Consider the following 21,394-nt stretch of genomic DNA (forward strand, 5'->3'; position numbering starts at 1 on the left):
CTGATTTTAGCAAATATCCCCCTGTGGCTCCCGCTATTAACAAATATATTACGATGTTATGCAGCCCAGGGCCCACCAGAGTCATGGAGATCAGATACAATAGTTCCCATAATCAAAAAGGGTGACAGATCTGACCCAAAATGCTATTGACCAATTTCTTTAATTGACACCACCTGCAAGATTATGGGAAGAGTAATACTGGAGAGACTGGAGACTTGGGTTACAGAAAATGGGAAGTTCTCCGCTGTTCAGTGTGGATTCAGGAAAGGCCTGGGCACTGCAGAACAGTGCCTTAACCTGCACCTGGTCATCAGTAAATACGCCATGGCTAAGTCAGGGTCCCTATACTTGGGATTTATTGACCTGACATCTGCCTTGGACTGGGTGCAGAGGGGGAAACTGTGGGAAAAAATGCTCCTTATGGGCATTAACCCTTCAATCGTCCACTTTTTAGCTGCAATGCAACAGGGTGTCACAGGGAGAGTACGCTATGGAGCAACTGGAGAGCTTACTGAACCCATAAAGATGGACTGTGGGGTCCGACAGGGATGCGTACTCGCTCCCTTCCTATTCTGCTTATATATAAATGATCTAGAAAGTCCCATCAGAATTGGAAATGTTGACGCCCCCACAATAGGCCACAGGATTTTACCAGCCCTGCTATATACGGATGATTGTGTCCTAATGTCGAGAACTGGGGTGGGTTTACAAAGGCTTTTAACCAGTTTTAATGAATTTATGAGCAATCTTGGGCTAAAAACAAATGTTGGCAAGTCACATGTCTTGGTAGCAGGAAAGGTTCCCTCTAGGATGAAAACCTTTTACATAAAGAATGAAATATTATGGCAGGTAACAACTTTTTCTTATTTGGGTATCCTTTTTAATGAAAAAAATACACGGTCTCACCTAGTCAATGCCAGGATTGGGGGTTTTAACAAAAATATGGAGGCCATTTTTAGGTTCACAAAAAAATTAGGCTCTCGCCCCATAAAAGTAATTGTTAACATTTGTAAGGAACGAACCTGCGCCGTCACACTATATGATGCTGGAGTTTGGGGCTGTTCAAACATATCGGGCCTCCAAAGAGTAGAGAACTTAACACTAAAACGTGTGCTGACATTACCCAAAAGCACCCCTGCCACTATGTGTCATAATGAATTCGGCATCACTCCACTCTCTTTTCGCATACAATTAGCCCCATTGATGCTTTGGCGCAGCATTTGGGTAAAAGAAGAACCAGCCCTGAATCGTGACATAATTTTAGATTGCTTAAAATTGGACCATCCTAAAAAAATTCCATGGCTCTCTAACCTGCAAGATCAATTGGAGAAGCTGGGATTGCAGGATTGTTTTGAACGCCCGGGAAACATATCGATAATTCCTAAGGCTAAGCTTAAAAGAGATTTTCTTTTACTTCTGAAGCACGAAAGAGATAGTCTAGAGTTGGTAAAAAAAGAGTTGTAGAGCATTCATTGTAAATTAGCTCCCAACGAATTGAATCCTATATTTATTTCCATTTTAACTAAGCAAAGATGTTTTATCTGATTAGGTTCAGGATGGCTATCGTTCATTTATTGGTCTCATACCCACGCAATGTATATTGTGACGCCAAATTAGACCTGAGCCCATGTAACTCAACTTCTGCACAAAGCACCTTGCACTCTATGTTTTTTTTGTAAATTGTATGTTAACCCCAGACGTATCTTTTTAAAACCACTATTAAGATTTTTAAATATTAGAAAGTGTCAACCTGCACTATGTCATTTACTTCTTTTAAACAATGAATTCACTTGGCTCATGGTTTACAAGTATATCTCTGCTGCAGTTCGACTTCGTAATATTGTTGGAAAATGAACTCCTGGGTAACATTTGAGTCGATAAAAATGTTATTATGTGTATTACTGTAAAATTGTATCTGTTCTTTTATGGCTGTCATTTAGCCGAATAAAGATGTTTGACTGGCTGACTGACAATATAGATACTGTAGTGCTGGTTTAGATTAATAATCAAAATATTGACCAAGTGAGTCACTTTTAAAATGGGAAAAAGTGATGTACCGGCGGTGCAAGGGGCTTGTAAATAAGCTCCAGTGTTTCTTGGAGATCAATAGGTGCTGATTACTTCATTTTATAAGCCCTGTAGGAAGGAAAGCAGTTCTATTAATGTATAGTAATTTAGGATTTCATTCGCTTACTACCTCTCCGTGGAATTCTGAAGTGCATATCTACGTGGCATCATGTCACACCTTGTAGGTGTGGGGTTGAAAGTATATTTCTTTGTGCCTACGGTGGAACTCTTTCTATGTGATGCGTTGTGCCCATATTATGGGACACTGCGTGCACATTTGTATACTTTGTGTTATGCTGGCATCTCCGATTAACTCGTCAAAGCACCTTTAGTTAGACCTGCTAGGATGCAATAAAAATATAACAACTTGTTTTTATACATTGCTTGACAGTACGCAGCTACAGTTTTTAACGCCGCAAAGAACAGGTTTTACTTTCGCCCAATTTAACGGCACTCATTTTACACCTACTCGGAAGGATGCTTGGACTGACTATCATTTTACACTAATTGTAATACATGCATGACCATTTACAATCTAGGCCCCTCCATCTAAAGTATGTCAATGGAAGTTTCAAGTAGAAACAGCACTTTCGTGTCAGAGGAAAGAATAAGACCCCCACCTCATTAAAAAGACAGCAGGGTGGGTGTTAACCCACAGATAGTGACTTGTACAGAGTGTTAGGTCAGAAGTGAAGTGTTGGCGCGTGTTGGGTATCTGAACTTTGTTGCTTCTTCTGTTATATGTTTGCTTGTAACATGCAATAAATTATGCACACAATATTAATAGTAAGAGGCCTCTGCAAAGTTGGTAATTATTGGAAGTTGCACTTTGATGTCTTAGAATTGTCTGGGAATGGCTACAGTTTCCAGTTGTATATGCTTGTTATTTTTTAAAAAGGCACTTGAAACTGAAGTTCTGGCTTCTTGTCCATTACCTTGGGTTAGATTCTATTTTCATATGTAAATTACTTTAATTCACAGTTATCCATCTTTTTGAGAGTGTGACACAAATGGATGTAGACTGGAAATGTACTTAAATTATTCATTTGTGACAAACTCATATAAAAAAGAATTTAAAAAAATACCAGAATATTTTCCTTCATATGCAGTTACTATATGCATGTATCTACTAGAATGAATTAGTGCTAATCTGCTAAATACTCGTGTTAGGGGAGGGACCTATTCTAGATTAAGATATTTTTAACAACACTGTATAAGAAATTTAATTTTAAATAGGTATTCTGCAAACAGTGCTTAATTTGTATAAAATGAAGTGCCGGGGGTCTGAAAATGCTGCCGAGGAGGCTATACAGCTCACTTCTACCTCCAGTGTGCCCAACTTTCAAGACCCACACTGCCTCAGTCTCTATACTGTAACTAACCATGCTGTGCTGTCTGTCCCATAAGACATGCGTTTTACTTTTTTACCTACACCACCATATGATTGCGAAAACAAAATGTACACCAAATGAAAATGCGTTTTTTTAACCTATTAATCAGTGCGGTATGACTGGGTTTGTTGCAGGTCAGGAGGCTGCTTGAGCACAGCAGGTCATGTCACTGCCAGTGCTGCCTGTAATTAGTTTGGTCCAGTTATGACGAAGGTATAGGCATCCACTGCTCAGCTTGCTGTGACCCTGCCTGCTACAGCAAAAGCACTGTCCCCAATCGTAATGCTGCAATGCTGTGAGACGTGAGTATGGCTGTTGCACTTACTGGGCTCAAGCACACTCAGCAATTAGCATGCTTGGAGGCAGCGCACGGAAACTGCAGGTGACTCCATAGTGCACAAAAGTTGTGGTGGACAACAGCCACATCAAGCACATTGAGGATAGTAGCAATGCAGGGCTTCGAGCCCCCACTACAATTATCCAATGGGAGGCTTAGGCTCAGGCAGTGGCAGGGTGCAGCAGACTCGGGGAATAGAATGCAAGCCATGCGTTAGTGATGACTTCTTGGATTCATGACAGGCGTGATGACATCATCACTAAAGTGATGAAATACAATCATGCCTGCCTGAACAGATGTATGCCTCCCTATGAAAACATACCAGCCCATAACCATGCGAGGTATGTGGTTCTTTTTATTTTAAATTTGGGCAATTAATATTGAGACCATCCCCTACAGGACCAGAAATTGTAGCCCCGGCCCTGTGAAAGAAGTGCCGGTGCTGAACACCTGACAGCACCTGCTCAAATTAAGGACTGTCTTCAAATAGGCTCTAAACTCATCCAGGTGTGATTCTAGAAAGCAGCTGATAACCGAAAACATGAACACACTGTTCTCTTACTCCCATGCTGTTCACCCTCAAGCACGCTCTGCATAATCTCAGTAGGGAAGTAAACCTCTTTGGCAGAGCAATACTGCCTTTGATCATGCTGCTACACTCTCCGGAGATGTTCTGTGTCCTCTTTCGTCTCTCCCGTAAGTATCTAAGTAGTGCTGCATGAATCCTGAAATGTGGCCCTCCCCTTTTTGGTGCCCAGTCCGACTGTGGTTGTTCATGGGTTGGCCAATGTTCATGGAGCTAGAAAGCAAAATCTTTTGGGCATCAGATGCATACCGTCAAGAGGTCAGATATAAATGACCAAACAAGCCCTTTATCTAGAAGTTATTATCATTTTTTCTATGCAGGACTCAGAGCCACGTCGGGCGCGCTGGCCTCTGTGACCAGAGCAGAGTGAGGAGTGGTTTGCACTCCTCTAAGTGTGCATGACGGTTTGGTCGTCCCTCTTCATCTGGCCAACCCATCATGCGCATGTTCTCCATTGGGATGTGTTGCACAGCGGCGCTGCAGACAAGGTAAGTTTATTTTCTTACTTTTTTTTAATGCATTTCCATCCCCCTTTGCTTCACCACCACCTGTCCATGCAGCCACGACTAAGATCAGCCCAGCAGCAGTACGAAACAACCCAAGTTCTACACTAATGAAAAATTGTTTAAGCCAGAAGGAGTCAAAAAGAGACAAATTGCAGGGTTTGAGATAACTCACTGGAGGATAAAACAAGCATTGGAGAAGCAGTTAGTTCTGGATTTATTATGCAAAGACGTGCACAAACGCTGTTTGCATGGGTTATCATATAAAAGCTTGGCCTATTGGCTTTTCCAGTAGTTTGGATTTCTATTTCTTGTAAACCTGCATATGTAATGGAGAAAATCAAACCTATCAACAACAAAAAATTCGTTGAAGAAAACAGAACTAAGTCTAATACAAAAGTGGCATCCTACATGCACCTCTAAATCTCTGGCAACGGGAAAGTTGCGGTGGGTAAAGCGCAAAGAGCATCGTATTCCTAACTTAGCAGTTGACATCTTTGTGCATGTGTGTGAAGGAAGAGTTAAGACACAGCTGATATCACTACACGCTCAGATCTTGCTGATTATCTTTGAGAAAGCTCTTCTTAACCCTCCATGGTGCAGCTGTAGCATGGCCTTAGAAATCGGTCTATGTTGCACAAATAGAGTTTACCCTAATGCAGGGCCCACAGAGCTCCAGACTTATGGGAGCAAGTTAGGGGTTCAGGAGGGAGGTGTACCTGCCTTTCTGTATGTGCTGGCAGTGATAAACGGCTAAATGGCCTATGGGATGAGACCGTGAACCAGCAGCAAGTGCCAGAAGCACTGTGAGATGGGGGTGGGTGGGGGGTTGAAGGAAGGGGGCAGCTTGCGACATGTGCGGGATGCATTCGGAGGCAAAGGACTGCGGTAGGGGGAAAGGCCAGCGCCATGTGCCAGCATTGCTTTGAAGTGGTTAGGAGCATGGGAGTGGGCGTGGGCAGCATAGTGGATCGTGTGCTCTTAGATCCAATGTGCATATGAGAAAGGCATAAATGATGTTCTTGATCGATTTCTTCTGCACACTGTATATGATGGGAGAGTGGGGCTGCTGCTGTCAGTTGGACAATTATTTGGGTCAATTTCTCTAGAGCTCTTTTATTTATTACCATAATCAGACAGTTACAACCAGCAGAGATCCCGAAGAGGAGCTGCTTGATGTAGAGGGGTAGTGGCTATTGAGAAGGTGAATCTTTTGTATTGGAGTTTTAAATGATGCACGGTGTGGACTGCTCCTGCATAGTCAGAGCATTGGGTGAAAGCCAATAGACTATTGTGCCTTCAACAATGGAAAGTGCCATCAACTAAATTTGGTAGGCTAATCCAAGACTTGATGGAAAGCCTATTCTATCAACAGCTCGTGAAGAAAAGGTGTTTAAGTCCATGGCTGAAGGAGTCAGACTGAAAGGCCACTGTTGCACTGTATTTCTAGTTCTATATTTGTGGGAGTATTGGTGAAATGAAGTAACTATTGCCAGACCTACATAGCATCAGATTGACATTCAGAGGCAGCTTGGCCTAGAAAAAACAAGCTGAATCCTCTGAAATGTTTGCAGGGCTGAGCAGGACAAGTCACATTTCAGGGAGATTTCTGTTAAGGATCACAACCTCTGACAGACTGGGAGGACAGAGCTGGCCAGGGTCAAACTGGCGAAAAACGATGTCCCAGCTCTACTTGCTTTTAGCAACAGGGGCAAGCCTTAAACCTCAAGTGGAACATGAACGTGAATACATACACAGCAACTGCGTCCATCCAGTTTTCATTTTTGGGAATATTTAGTAGGTTAAGATGATATAATTAATACATCATAAGGCCCTGAATGAGTACTAATGGCCGTGATGACAAGGATAAATCATGTAGAAACAGTTATATCAAATACTGTTCAGAGGATATGAACAAATATACATAGCCATATTATATAACTGCTTAGTGTGAAAGGCGAACACAGGGTGCTGAAATAAGCTGGAACATGGCCACACTCAGCAGCCCGCCCGCGGGCAGCAGACACAGACAGTGACCAGTTACAGGTAAGTAAGGTTGCCTCCTGACAAGTCCGTTTTGCAAGCAGCAGGCTACCACCTTTGCTGCTGGAATCCATAAAGTATGATTTTTAGGGGGAAATCATACAAAAAGCACCAGTCTACAAAAAGTAAAAACTTCAAGTTCCATTGCGGAAGCGGTGTAAAGGAAATAAATGTCACTTGAACGTTCGGAATGCATCTAAACAAACAGTATTTCTGTGGATGGCAACACTGGCGTAACAAAAAGTGAGGGGGCCTCCCTGCACAGTACTTAGAGGGGCCCCTTCCGGGATCAATCAGGAGCTCTACGGCCAGAGTACAGTGCTGAGGGGGGCCCTTGGAGCTAGAGGCCCCCCGCACCGCGGGGGCTGCGTGGGCCTGTGTTACGCCCCAGGATGGCAAAGTTTTTATTTTGTTTATTTAGTGCTTGCTACCCCGCCTCCCAAGTTCATAGCACTATGAACAAGTTAATTGATTTCAGGGGAACGGTTTCTTACTCAAACTAACCTCATCTTTATCCTGCTGCCCCCACAAATGCATGTTTTTACTACGCATGCCGAAATCCTTAAAGAGAGTTAAGAATAAATATCATTGCTACTGCACCTTCAACGGAGATTTGCAGACTATCTCTAATAGGGGTCATGGTTACAATTTGGAGTTTGGGGGCAGCCGACTACATGGAGGTCTGCCCCAAGGGATATTCTGGAGAATGGAGCAGTCCGAACGACTACTCCAATAGTTGGACTATGTTTGGGCTATGGCTGGCCTATTGTGTAGCCCAGGTAGATATAGGGGACATTTTACGTGACCAGCCACCATTTTGTTGAGGTATCACAGTGGCTGGTAGTAGGGCTTTGAGTGGGTTTTTTATTGTCCTTTATGGCTTTGTGGGGTTTGCTTTGGTGGGAACAGATATGCGGGGGAAGAAACTGAATGTTTTGGTTGTCACTTTGAACCAGGTGCAGTAGTGGTTGGCAGACAATTTGGCATGGTTGAGCCTAGTTTATTCTTGTTGACATCGGACATCCAGGCTGAAATTGAACGGGTAGGTAAGCTCATGTTTGGATGAGGTATGAATTTTAAGGTTCATTACGAAGTTGGGTTAGTTACAGGTGAATAGTTGCTGTAAAAATGCAGGGAAGGATAAAGCGCCCAATTGCTGAGAATCAGCGCAGGAGGAGGTACAGAACTGCAGCTTTAAGTTTTGTGGGGGGAGGGACTTCTATGGGTGGTGGGTAGTTTAACATAGGTAACAATGTTATGTAGTGAAATTGTAATTTTGCAAGACACATAGGTTTATAATTGTGATGTGCACCTGTTTCAATAAAAGCGGCCTTTTGACATTATTTGAATGTCAGTAGTTTGCTCTGCCTCCCATATTCCCCAATGTAGTGAGAAACAATACATTAAAGAAAGAGGTATGTGATAAATATGATGAGTCATAAAGCGTTTTTCAAACCTAAAGTCAGCCAAACTGCTTTAAAAAAAGATTGTATCATTTCACTAGTAAAAAAACACTTCAAAAGGTTCCAACTGTAGAAAGAAGTACAATTCTACAAATCAAACCACGTTTCGTAAGGTATCGATGAAAGTAAGCATGAAGAGGCATTCGGTTAATAAAATGATAAGCAAAGTGGTGAAATTATTGAAAAATTTGTTAAACCAACTCCCGAAAGCAGTTATTTCACGATACAAAAATAAAAGAGAGAAAGTACTGCATTTTTCTTAAACTGAGCAAGTCCAGATGTATTCCTGCAACCAGAATCCTCCAAAGTGTGGTGACACCCAAAATACTGAATGCAGAGCTACAGAAAAAACAAACAGCTGAACACGTCAAGTGCAGTCTACCTCCAATCAGGACCGGCTTCAGGCCTAGAGGTGCCCGGTGCAACAATCGTTTTTTGGCGTCCCCCTCCACTCATGACCTCCTCCATGGATCCCACCCTCCAACAGTGTCCTTCTTCTCGCCATAGCCGCTCTCTCACATACACCGCACTAACCATCAAGTCGTAGACCCCGGCCTGCAGAAGCATCCCCAAAAGTAAGCTCCACAAACTAAAAACAAAATTAGCATGGTGACAAAGGGCAAGTTAAAAGATATCCTAAAAAAAGTAACATCCAGTTCGGCACATGTCCTTCAAAAGGTCCAAAAGTTACAAGAGCTACATGGGTCGAAGTCCAGCAAAGCAAGATCTCACTGTTTATAAGACAAGAAACTATACAGACTCCATATTAATGCTTAACCAACACAGTAAGAAGCTCACAAACAGCATTTAGTTATGCAACAGAAACAACACTCACCCTCCTGAAAGGTACAAAAGAAGTTGTTGTTCCTAAAGCTAACATACCGCATCAAACCAGCAAGTCACCAAGGGTCCAAATCACAAGACGTTTCATACACCTCCCAGTCACCCAACAGTGACGAATGTCCAGTTTCAAAAACAAAAAGTCAGAGCCAGACTACAACAGCAATCTTGGAAGGAACACTAAAGCTCCATATCAATTTTGCTTTACCACTGAACGTTATAATTTTAGGTGACTTTACTAAAGTGTTTTAATACGATACTTTGCTAAGCCTGATTTTAGGTGTTTACATTTAATGATTTTAAGTAATCAATCATGAATAAAATTACTTACATTTAATTTATTTTAAAGCACTAGTAGGGGTTTGCTTTACTAATATGAATGTATATCTATCCAAATGAACCCCTTTTAGCAACATTAGGAATAGATAAGGAAAAACTGGGGAAAAAACAGAACATCCTTAGGTATATAATGCAGTTTGCATGCAGGTCCTTGCTACCAGTTCATAAATCACTGTTCTGTATTAGGATCCTAACTTGTGAACTGCTGTAACAAAAAGATCTTTATAGCAAAATTTGTAACCCACTGAGCATTCCACATAAAATATAGTATTGTGATCTGCATGGTACACGTTCTTTGCAGCGGGCGTACTAACCCTGTGTGATGAAATTCAGATTCCTCTCCAGCAGGAACATTAATCACCAAGGTTATCTTGGCATTTTTATTTCTGCCAGAAAACAGCTGAAAACACAAGGAACTCTGAAGCAAGTGCTTTTAAAAACATAAGTTACTTCAAAACACAGCGCACACTCCTCTCCCCCCACCCCAGACACCACACATTCAGCACCAGGTGCGGCATAAGGGGTCACCCTAAAGCCAGCAGTTTCTATTCCCTCACACATAACAAGCATTGCAGGAGGTTTCCGCTTTGTACAATGCAGAGCAGGGAGCTTTTCCATATATTAAAATGGCTTACACAACTAAAATGGCAGACCCAACATCGAAACAACCGACGTCCCTCCCTCCCAAGACATCTGCAAGAAACGCAGCTCCTTTTTCCACCGTAAGATCAAGACGCTCTACGACAACTTCGACCAAAACCACGGCACCATCCCAACACCTCCCCCGTGACACTATCCAACAAAGCCCTCTCACCACAGAAGACACAGCAAAGACAATAAAAAGCATCCACTCCAGAGCACCTACTGACCCCTGCCCGCCACACATCTTCCACAGGGCCGCCACCACCATCGCACCCTAAGTACGGTGAACTATCAACTGCTCCCTTGAGGCCGCCACATTACCCGATGATTGAAAATGCACCTGAGTCAAACCCCTCCTCAAGAAGCCCTACGTAATCCCAACCGATCTCAAGAACCTCAGGCCCATCTCCCTACATCTGTTCAATGCCAAAGTCATTGAGAAAGTTGTCAACACCCAGATAGCACACTTCATAGAAACCAAAAACATCCTAATCACCTCTCAATCTGGATTCCACAGCAACCCTGCACCGAGATCGCCCCACGACATCCGCGCCCTCCTCGATCTAGGCCACACAGCAGCTCTTATCCTCCTGGACCTTTCAGCAGCCTTCAACACCTTCTCCCACCGTACACTAGCCACCAGACTCCACGATGCCGTCATCCAGGGAACAGCCTTAGACTGAAACCGATCTATCCTATCAGGCAGAACATAAAGAATAAGACTCCCGTCCTTCCTCTCTGAACTAACAGAGATCAGATGCAGAGCACCCCAAGGATCCTCCCTCAACCCCACGCTCTTCAACGTCTACATGGCCTCCCTCGCAACCATTGTCAGAAAACATGGACTCAACATAGTTTCAAAATGCCTACGACATCCAGCTCATTCTCTTCCTCACCAACGAACCTGACATCACCAGGTGCAGTTTCCAAGAAGGGATGAAAGACGTCGCAAACTGGATGAGCAGCAGCTGTTTCAAGCTCAACTCAAAAAAGAACAGATGACTTCATCCTCAGCTCTACCCCTTCCACATGGGACAACACCTAGTTGCCCCCTGAAACCCTCCGACCCCAATGAACCACGTTTGCAACCTTGGCTTCATACTTGACTCTTCACTCACCGTGAACCGCCAGATCGACGATGTGCCCATCCATTGCTTCAACACCCGCTGTATACTTCGCAAGCACATGAAAAGGAACCCCCGGACCCAGGAAGACTGTCCACCACGCTCTTGTTACCAGCTGACTGGACTACGGCAATGCCCTTTAAATGCCGAAATCAACAAAAAATTCCACTGCAAACTCCAGATCATCCAGAACACCTCAGCCAGGCTTATCCTCGACATCTCACAAAATGACCACATCACCCAACACCTCTGGAACCTCCTCTGGCTTCATGTCAAAAGAAGAATAACCTTCAAACTGCTCACGCACTCCTACAAAGCCCTCCATAACACCAGACCCCAATACCTCAATGAACGAATCTCCTTCCACGCCCCTAAATGAAACCTTCGCTCTGCCAACCTCGCCCTAGCCATGGTACCCCGCATCCACAGGGCCGGAGCGGGTGGCAGATCCTTCTACTACCTCAGAGCCAAGACCTGGAACGAACTCCCATTCAGCATACGACAAAGCCCGATACTGCACTAATTCAGAAAGGACCTCAAGACCTGGCTCCCCGAATGAACTACAGAGCTGCTCACACACCTCCCCTGTCCCCCCACTCTCTTCCCCAGTGCCTTCAGACCCTCACGGGTGAGTAGCATGCTTTAAAACCCCTGATTGATTGATATATTTGAAAGCAATTAATCTAAACAGGAAACAGTCAGCCACTGTCATAAAAACTGGGCATGGCTCGGCCCCTCTCGGACCAACATTTGATGAACAGGTGACAAGAATCCTGTGCACACGTTAAGCGAGGTGTATACATGTATCATGCTTAATCAAAAGAGCACAATAGGTAGTAAATGAAACAAAGTGGACACGATAGAAAGTCTGTTTGTTCTTCAAAGGATTGTATTTGACCTTCCTTTGTTGAAAGGTAACTTCAAAAGCAAATGACCAGCTGACACGTGTTTCGTCAAGCGGGCAAGGAGCCCGTGACTCTTCAGGGCAGTAAGCACAAATGGGATAACGGTCCGTATAGCCGGTGATATTTCCGACCTGGTGTCTGGGGTGTGGGTTGAAAGAATCAGCGATAGTCAGTCACTGTGGACTCAGAGACGGGCGGGTACATCTGTCTCAAACCAGCTAATGCCTGGGATATGGCAGCGGAGAGACGGGTCCTGTCTTCCTAAGGGGCTGATGAACAGGTCATACGATGTACCATTCAAAACAATTCTACCAGCCAAAGCATTTTCAATTTACCATCAATAGTGATCCAGCCGGCAGGGCCACAAATTTGTAAAGTGAGGCAGCAGTCTAGAAAAAGCATTGTTAAGAATACTGAAAACTCCAGCACTCTAGGTTAGAAACATTAGTTAAAGTATGCCTGAAACCATGTCAGCATTATAGGATTTTATTTGGAGATCAATTGAGATACAATAATTCTTCATGAAATGGATTAGCACATTCAGTGATTCTGCAGAAAATATGGCCTGGACTGAGTCATCCTGAGCCTTACTTGGTCAGGTCAATCAAAGCTGTTGAAAGTACTGACCATTAAACAAGTTATGACTGAGTGAAGGGAGCATACGACACAATAATAAACATTACTGACCAGCTAAAAAAATCACTAAAGCTACTAACAAGTGAATGTGTCAGCACAAGAGCTAACTAGCTCCTTTCGCCCTTCAGTCAGATGTTTGCAAAGGGATCGCTTAGCTGCACCCTGTTTATTAGCTACAATCCATGCAACTGGATTGGATGCCCGCTGTCACTGGCAATTAAATTATAAATTGAATTTGGTTTTGTTTTACTTGTACCATGCTGGAAGCTTGGCCTATGCAAACACTGCAACAACTGATACTAATATCCCCAACTCAATGAAAAGTATTAATCAAATTACCAACAATGAAAGGCCGGCTGGCTTCTGCTACCTTTTAAACTTGTCATCCACAGGAAACAAAAAGATTTCTACTGTGCTAAGGTCATAAAATGCAAAACAACCAGTCTAGCCCTCTAGTCAGTGCTTTACGGCAATCACTGATTAACAATACAAACTCGAGCTACAACAAATACTTGCTATCTTCATCTAATATAATTAATACAGTTGAATTCTGGGATCTAAATTTGGCGCATTCCACTTTCTGTCACGCGATCGACAAAGCAGGAAAAACTCATTTGCTAGCCGAGGATAAAAACATATTTTCGCGGCGATCACATACCTGGAAGACAATTCAAACATACGTCACCTTGAAACAGGCAGTGTACCTTCTTCTAACGTATCCTGCGTATCTCAAGAAAAAGTTATTGGCTATACAGTTAGGAGAACTGCCATCCTTAGCCGATGAACCCCCATGGAGGGATGTATGACGTTACAACGCATACTTTTACCACGCATGCCTTTACAACGCGGTTTTTACATCGCAAACCTTTACAACGCATAGCGCTTTGGGGTGCTGGATAGTGAAAAGTTTAATTTACTATTCCAACTCCAGTCCCCGTGGACACTAGGGAAGGTGTTGCATAGTAAATTAAACTTATTCCCTATCCTAAAGCGCCCCCCAGTGCAATGCGTTGTAATGGTTTGCGTTGTAATGGTTGCGTTGTAATGGTAGTGCGTTGTAAAAGTTTCGTTGTAAAGGTTGTTCACCCCCATGGAGATACAAAGGCCCCAAAACGTGCAGGTTATGCTGCGGCCCTAAAGAGGATTTTTTGCATTTGGTTTGCATATGTCCCTCACTAAATAATGCACGTCTCATATTCCTAAAACACTTATTTAACGAGAGGGGGATTCGTACATGCGGAACAGCAATGATGAGGAGCCTTGACTCTACAGACCCCCAGCTACATTGCAAACTTTTGAAGTTTTTACAATCACATGATAAATCAATGAAACAGAATTCCAAGGGTGTAATCCCAGTATGAGAAACTTTGTCTAAACAAATATGTGATTGTGAGTAGAAGACAACAATATGACATACACATAAGTATATGGGACTCTGATAATTTGTATAAATAAAAACTAGCATGTATTTTTTTTTACAGATTCATATGCCACTTTACAACAATCTAGCTGAATGTGATTGGCCACAATTGAAGGAAATGTAATAACAACATGTTGAGATGCAGAACGTTTTATTATCTTGTATTTTTGTGATACCTACTTGCGCATTTTAGAAAACTGATTAATTTTAAAAAGCAAAGTATTTTATTTTGAACATGTTCCGTTATTCAGTATTAATTGCAAAATAATGTGCGGGGATCAATTAGAAAGGCGATGTATTTTATTGCAAGCACGTTTTTATCCCGTATCACTTGTAAAATATTGCGACGGATTTTATTAACTATAACAATAAACAATAAACAGTACTGTACTGTTGTCATTTAAAGGCAGAGCTATATCACAGCACAACCATGAAACCTCGACGTTTTAACTTATTAAAAGTTCATAAAAACTGATGGCATGGTCTTTTACTGCGATTCACAAACACTGCCACCTGCGCATGTCACGGAGCTTCCTCAGTGTGGGTACCTTCCATGCAAAAGCTATTACATCCCACAGGACGCCTCTTGGTTTTATTTCTTATAAAAGTGCCAAGAATCTTGTGGAAATCCAAACGTCTGCTCACCAGCACAGGGAATGGTGATAAAACAGACATTTCCATTGTATTAAACAGAATTTATTGCCAATGTTGCGGGTGCCCACTTAGAGGGAAAAGTTTGTACATATTTTGACATTACTAAATCAGTTGGCTGCCATGTTACAGCTTTTGGGCCCGTGCCAAGAACCTCGCCTCACCAGCAAGAACAGCCCTGCTCCAGCCAAGAGGCAGCTGTTTATTCCACATCGAAAGCAGCCCAGTAGTGCACTCAGGGACTGGAATAAATGTGGCCTCGTAATGAATCTGGTTAATGGGTCATCACCAGCCCACCATATATATGATCTCCGTTTTCCATCTTGACTACTTTGGGTTATCCGGGACAGTTTACATAAAATCTGGAATATACGCTAGGCTTTCAGTGGGCACTATTTGAATACCGTTCCAAACCCAGCATAAATTGTCATGTCTTCTTTTGATCCCCAGAAGGAAACATGAACATTCGGGAATACAGACAGTATTTGAGCATCGGAAGCAGAACCTATAGATACATTTGAAGCATTCCTGACAGGCCTGGGCCTCCGAAGGGAGGAAGGGCTGTGGCAAAGTAAGTCACATGTCAGCTGGAGCCTTGCATTTGACTGACTCTGTCCCTCCCAGCCTCAGAGGCATTTAAGACTTCAGAGACATCAACGTGTCGCTGTTGACCTTTGTAATGGTATTTATAGAAAAGATTATGTGTAGTTATGTGTGGGGTTATGTTCAGAGTATTCAACAGATCTATATGTTTGCCCTAAAGTCATCTGCTCTTCTTTGCGTATTGTGTAAGCTTGTCATTGTTACCACAGCAAATCGGACCTCAGCTGCATAGGGCTTTGTCCCCCCAACACAGGGTGTAAAACTTTTGTTTTGTTGTTCTAAAAACACAAGAAGGGCAAAGGTGATCTCTATATCTGGTAACATCGCACGAAATTCGAGCATCGACAACGAAAGCCTGTTCACCCAATGAGACTTGCCGAGCTATCAATCAAAAAAACAGAACAGCAACAGAGTTAAAAGCACACCTCCCACAATAATGTAAAATATCATAAATCCCCAATCACCACACCAAATAAACCACTCTGGAAAACACCACACACAAAAAACTGGTGTAGCGGACATACAAGCAGCTACACAACTATTCGGGGAGTGCCTTAGTCCTAGTAAGAGGCACAGAAGCTCTACAGAACTTAAAACACAATACAAATCTTGCATGCCAAGAAGAAACCAGCTTACATTCCAACAAATCTCTATCACAAATATGGGACATATAAAATGGTAGCCCCTGACAAATAGGAGAGGACCAACAGGGTGGAGGACACTCAACTGCAACTGTCGGTGGCAATTTTTCAATTTTTGTGGGAACCGGGGAAGCCTGGCTCTATTTCGCTGGAAGAGCAATCCATTGTTTTATCCGCAAAGTGTCAGTAGAGCACAGCCTGTGACTCTGATGGCAAGAAAGAGAAAGCACAATGGGCTCCTAACATGACTGAATGGTGGGTATTTCGGGGGTTGGTGGGGGGTGACTGCTGGGAAGCAAGTGGTCAGCATTTAAACTGTAAGATATGGACATTATTTTCGTTTCTCTGCCCAATGCCCTGCAGCTCTCCCCATACCCTTGGCCAAAAGTGTATCCATCTTGAAAGAGAAATCTTGGGGGGAGGGGAGGAAGAAGATGGTCAGTAAACCATGCTCCTGTGGTGGGTAGGCCTATTAGATGGCCACAAAGCAGGCCGACACCTTGGCATAAGATATTCAAAAGTTAGGACAAAACTGGCTTACATTTTACCGCAAGTAAGGTACTGCAGTGCTCAGTGGTGGTTAGGGGCAGGCGCTACAGTGACTGCTCCTAGCCCTTGATGTGTACTCTATAGGGTTACCCTTAGTAAGTGGGGGAGTTGGTGCTTGTGGTAGGGGAACAAATGATGGCCCAGTTGCCCATGCTCATATCCCGAAGGATGAAAGGGAGAATTCCTTCTCGGGATGGGCTCTGGCATGATACTATTTAGGAACTCAGCTTATAAATTGGCCTGGGCTCCCCCTCTTTACTAGGAGGCAGATGAGTTGCTCCTGTGAGAAATTCAACAGGGGTCAGAGGAGTAGCGCCGGGACCTGAAGCCTATTAGCTGATATTAGAAGGGCAAACTAGATGGTCGACTTTGGAGAATCTGCTACTTCAGAGATCAAGTACCGAGCTCTTCTTTCACTAATTGATGTGTAAAATGTTTAGAACCTTAAAATTCAATGACTTTTAATCTTGTTTGTAAATAAATCTTACCTGAGAATTTGATTCTCATATCCTACAATAGTGAGTCTTACATGGAGTTCTTCATTGGAATGGGGGGGCTCAACGGGTTTATATGTTCTTCGGTCTCCCCAACATAGCTCGGAGGTCCCTCACCGACTGCTAGTGAACAGGTTGGAGCCACAGTTTGGTGGTGTCACTAGTCTACATCTCTTCTATCCTACTTCTGCTCTGATCGTTTTTAGCGCATTGACAAACCAATGACTTTTTCCCCAGATAGGGTTACCATAGTAGGGAACAATTTTTCAGCAGAAACAGAGCCAAACACACTACTTAATTTGGAAGGCCCAAGATGTACAAAATACAATAGAAAGGCTTAGTAGAGAAGGGTACAGTTGAACCCAAGTAGGGTCTGATCTTCCAAGAACAGAGAGCGATAGATCTACTGGGAGATAAAAACACAACCCCATAGTTTGCGAGTGAGGCAACCAGTCCTACTAATCCGTGTGCAGAACTGGATCCTTACAGAATAAGCCAGCACATCAGTTTGAGTGACACGAATAATACCCAACAAAAGGTTCTATAATCTGGTGAAATGATGCACATACCCATCGTATTCCTTGTATTCTGGGCTGCTCCCCCGTGTCTCGTTCCAGGTGGATCTGATAGCTGTAACTCCGGAAAAAGTGCATCTTGTTGCACCAGTTGAGAGGCCTCCAGTCCAGTCTACATTCCCCCTTTTACAAATCAAATGCTAAAACCTTGCAGAAGCGACAGCAGGGCCGGGGCACGGGTTCCATAGTGCTTGCTTCGTAACTTGTCTGCACACATGAAAGATAGGCCCGCTAGGAGGTACGATCAAGTGATTCTGCGCGAGCAAACAGCATGATCATATACTGAGGCGACCCAATGCTCCACAGCTCGATGAACTCAACTTCTCGCACTGAACCCCAAAAAACGTGTAGTTAAGTCTCAGCGCGCCACATTCCACACAAGCGGACTTATCACGTCACTTGCAGATGCTGCATTATTGAGGTCGCCCTCCGTCGTTAATCATCAGAAATGCAATAAATTCTGTGAAAATCGGTTTGTTAAAAGTCTTTTCCGCAGGCCGGACACTGTGTGGGAAGACAACACTGTTCGCCACACTCGGCTCCAAAGGTCGAATGACTTGAGGCTTTTTTCACGCAGTTCTCTCCTTCTACGCAGTTGACAGTCTTGTGCGCTGCGAGGAGGCGCTCAGTTTGAAATCCTTGACACGACACACCAAGATGCGCCCTTTCCACAGCTGGTGTTTCTTCATCCAGCGAGCGCCTAGAAGCGACAAATGGTTGTGCGTTCTATGTCCTCACACTCAGACACAGGTGCATCCGCTCTGACGAGTGGGACGGGGCAAGAGCTCTCAAGACTGCTGCTGCAAGGGCGGAGGTCGGAAAGTCTCAAACTTCAGACGTTTGTTTGCAGCGTGTTCATGTAATCCTCGGCTGCTCTCTGGGTAAACAACATGCCCCACGCACGCACGATAGACACCGGGTAGCGCGCACTGAAAGAAAGAAAAAAGTAAAGGACATCTTATTTCCAACAGTTGAGGTCCAGTTTACAGCTTTTGTCTTCGCCTGAAAGTCTTCCTTCGAGAGGAGGGTTCAGGGGGTTAGTTTACGCTCAGAGGAGAATCGTAGTCAGTCATTGAAAATATTTCGCTTAAATACACTGCATCAGATCTCACTGCACCCAGTCACCAACACTCTCTGCATAACTTTAAAAACCGTTCCAGCGCCTCTTTAACAATTCTCCTTGCTTAAATGCCATAACGGCCTCTGCTTCAAAGCAACAACACCCTCCCTGCGTCCCCTCGCCAAATATCATTTCTTTACCTCGAGAACACTCTGCTTCAACCCGATAACAATATTTGGTTCGCCTCAAACCCCCTATTTTTCTTCACCTCACCACTCTGCTTCACCACATTATTCTTTTATTTAACTCAATGACACTCGGCTTCACCCCAATTACATTCTGCTTCACCTCAAGATCATTCTCTGCTTCAGCACCTTAACACTGTTTTCTTCACCTCAACAACACCACGCTCCACGCCAATGACTCTGCTTCACCTCGATATCATTATTTCCTTTAGCGCTAGAAGACGTTCCGCTTCTATTTCTTATCATACGCCCCTTCGCCTCAACAATCTCTGCTGCCAAAATCGCGTTCTGCTTCACCAGTGTCAGTAACTCCGCCTCACCAACACTCTGGTTCACCTTTCTCTGCTTTACATTTTAACAGTCTATGCCCCATAGCACTGTCTTGCATCACCGCAAGTGCACGCTGTCATCTCAATATTCGTTTCTTTACCTCAAGAACACGATTTACTTCACCTCAATGTACTTGTATGCCCATCAATCACACACCCTCAGCTTCACCTCAGCAATCTCTGCTTTACCTCTGTTTCTGCTCCCTGCTTTTCTCTCGTTGCCATTCGCATCTACCAAATGCACTTTCTGTTCGCTTCGATAGCTGATTCCTAAACACATGCCTTTAATTCAATTGTACGCCACTCTTTGCCTCAGATGTGCACCCTTTTACCGGAATAAAAACTAACCATGCCAGCTTCACCGCATGTTTCTGCTTCACCACATCACTCTTTGGTCAGCTCAATTTCTTTCGCTGTTTAACCTCAATAACTTTCTTCGACTCGATAACACTCGTTACCTCACCTCGGTAATTTTGCTGCTTCACCTCAATAACCCTTCTATCCTCGCCTCAGTGCCTCTCTGTGGCCCACCTCATTTAACCCCCTGCCTAGCCTCAGCCAAATGACGTTTTCCTCACCGCCTCTATAATAAGCTGTATACCTCCTTCCGCCTCACCTCCGGAACACGAGACGAGGACAGCTTCCAGCCGCATAACCAGGACGGAAACAGCACTGGCAAGCCCGTACCAGGCTGAACAAACATTTGGCAGGTGACCTGCAGCAGAGTAGTTTCATTAGGGAGGCAGGGCGCCCTCCCCAGCCGGGCCGGGAGGGACACACCCCCTGGGCCGGCACCGCCCTAGTGCTGCGTGGTGTGTGCTCCAGTTTACCAAGCGCACGCCGAGCTCGCTTCGGCTTGCTCTGCCCCGCCAGGCGCTGCCTCGTGTTCCAAGCAGCGACGGCTCGTGGAGGGAGTTACGGTGGGGCAGGAGGGTGGGGAGGGGGAGGGGCAGGGCGGAGGTTGCTAAAAACCGGCATATGGATAATTGCAGGTAAGTAAACAATTTAATTAATAAAACGAATTTCGTAGTGCGCCTTGCATCGCAAAATGCAATGCAGTGCGAGCTACGAAATTCGTTTTATTAATTAAATTGTTTACTTACCTGCAATTATCCATATGCCGGTTTTTAGCAACCTCCGCCCTGCCCCTCCCCCTCCCCACCCTCCTGCCCCACCGTAACTCCCTCCACGAGCCGTCGCTGGTTCCAAGAGATGTCCTGTCACGCAGCGCAGCCTGCGGGCCATACGAGCGACCCTCCCAGGTTGCTGAGGGTTTAGAATCTTTGCAGGTGATACGCATCGCAAGTTATCAACTTTCCAATCCAACCTCTAGTTTTTATAGAAGTTTTTTCCTATCAAAATAATCTTGTTTTCCTCATAAACTGTAAGAGGTGTCCACTTTCTCAGCGCAATGCGATTGTCACCATCGTCTCTGCATGTCGGCTAGGTGGCCCAATATAATGTGGGGCGCCTACAGCTATTGTCTCACCCGCCAAGTGTCAGCAGAGCACAGCCTGTGAGTCTGATGGCAAGTAAGAGAAACCCCACATTGCACTCACAGACACCCAGGGTCGGCCCTTACTGAGGTATTTTAGGGACTGCTTTGCCTTCCCACAAGAGCGGTCTAGGAAGAAGGTTCTATTCAATGCTTCAAGAGGGATGAAACAGGATGGGGGGGAGGGGGGGGAGGGAATCTCTAGAAGGGGGGTAGCCAAAGAAGCAAGTCAAGTTTCAAAACTTTATTCGACAGCAGTCATAAAAGCATACCTACAATATTTCCCTACACAATAAATACTACAAAAAAGTTAAGAACATTTCACATTTTCTTAAAAAACTAATTAAACACCATGCTGTCATTTAAAAGATAGGCTACATAGAATCATACAATCAGCCATATCAATGATTTTCATTGAGCAATATCTAGCTGTTGTAAAGTGCGGATGCGTAAGGT

The 21,394-nt window shown here is 44.1% G+C and overlaps 1 protein-coding gene across 1 annotated transcript in view; it reads right to left on the bottom strand.

The window, feature by feature from the left end:
- Positions 1 to 18,696, bottom strand: part of RAPGEF3 (Rap guanine nucleotide exchange factor 3) — a 977,833-nt gene extending 959,137 nt beyond the window's left edge. The window contains exon 1 of the mRNA XM_086964721.1: positions 17,804 to 18,696. Coding sequence (XP_086820847.1) covers positions 17,804 to 17,887 — 84 coding nt within the window. The 5' untranslated portion in view covers positions 17,888 to 18,696. The remainder of the gene's footprint in view (positions 1 to 17,803) is intronic.
- Between the last annotated feature and the right edge of the window lie 2,698 nt (positions 18,697 to 21,394).

The sequence above is a fragment of the Lissotriton vulgaris genome, chromosome 1_1 (genome assembly GCF_964263255.1).
Source record: "Lissotriton vulgaris chromosome 1_1, aLisVul1.2, whole genome shotgun sequence".
NCBI classification, from domain to species: domain Eukaryota; kingdom Metazoa; phylum Chordata; class Amphibia; order Caudata; family Salamandridae; genus Lissotriton; species Lissotriton vulgaris.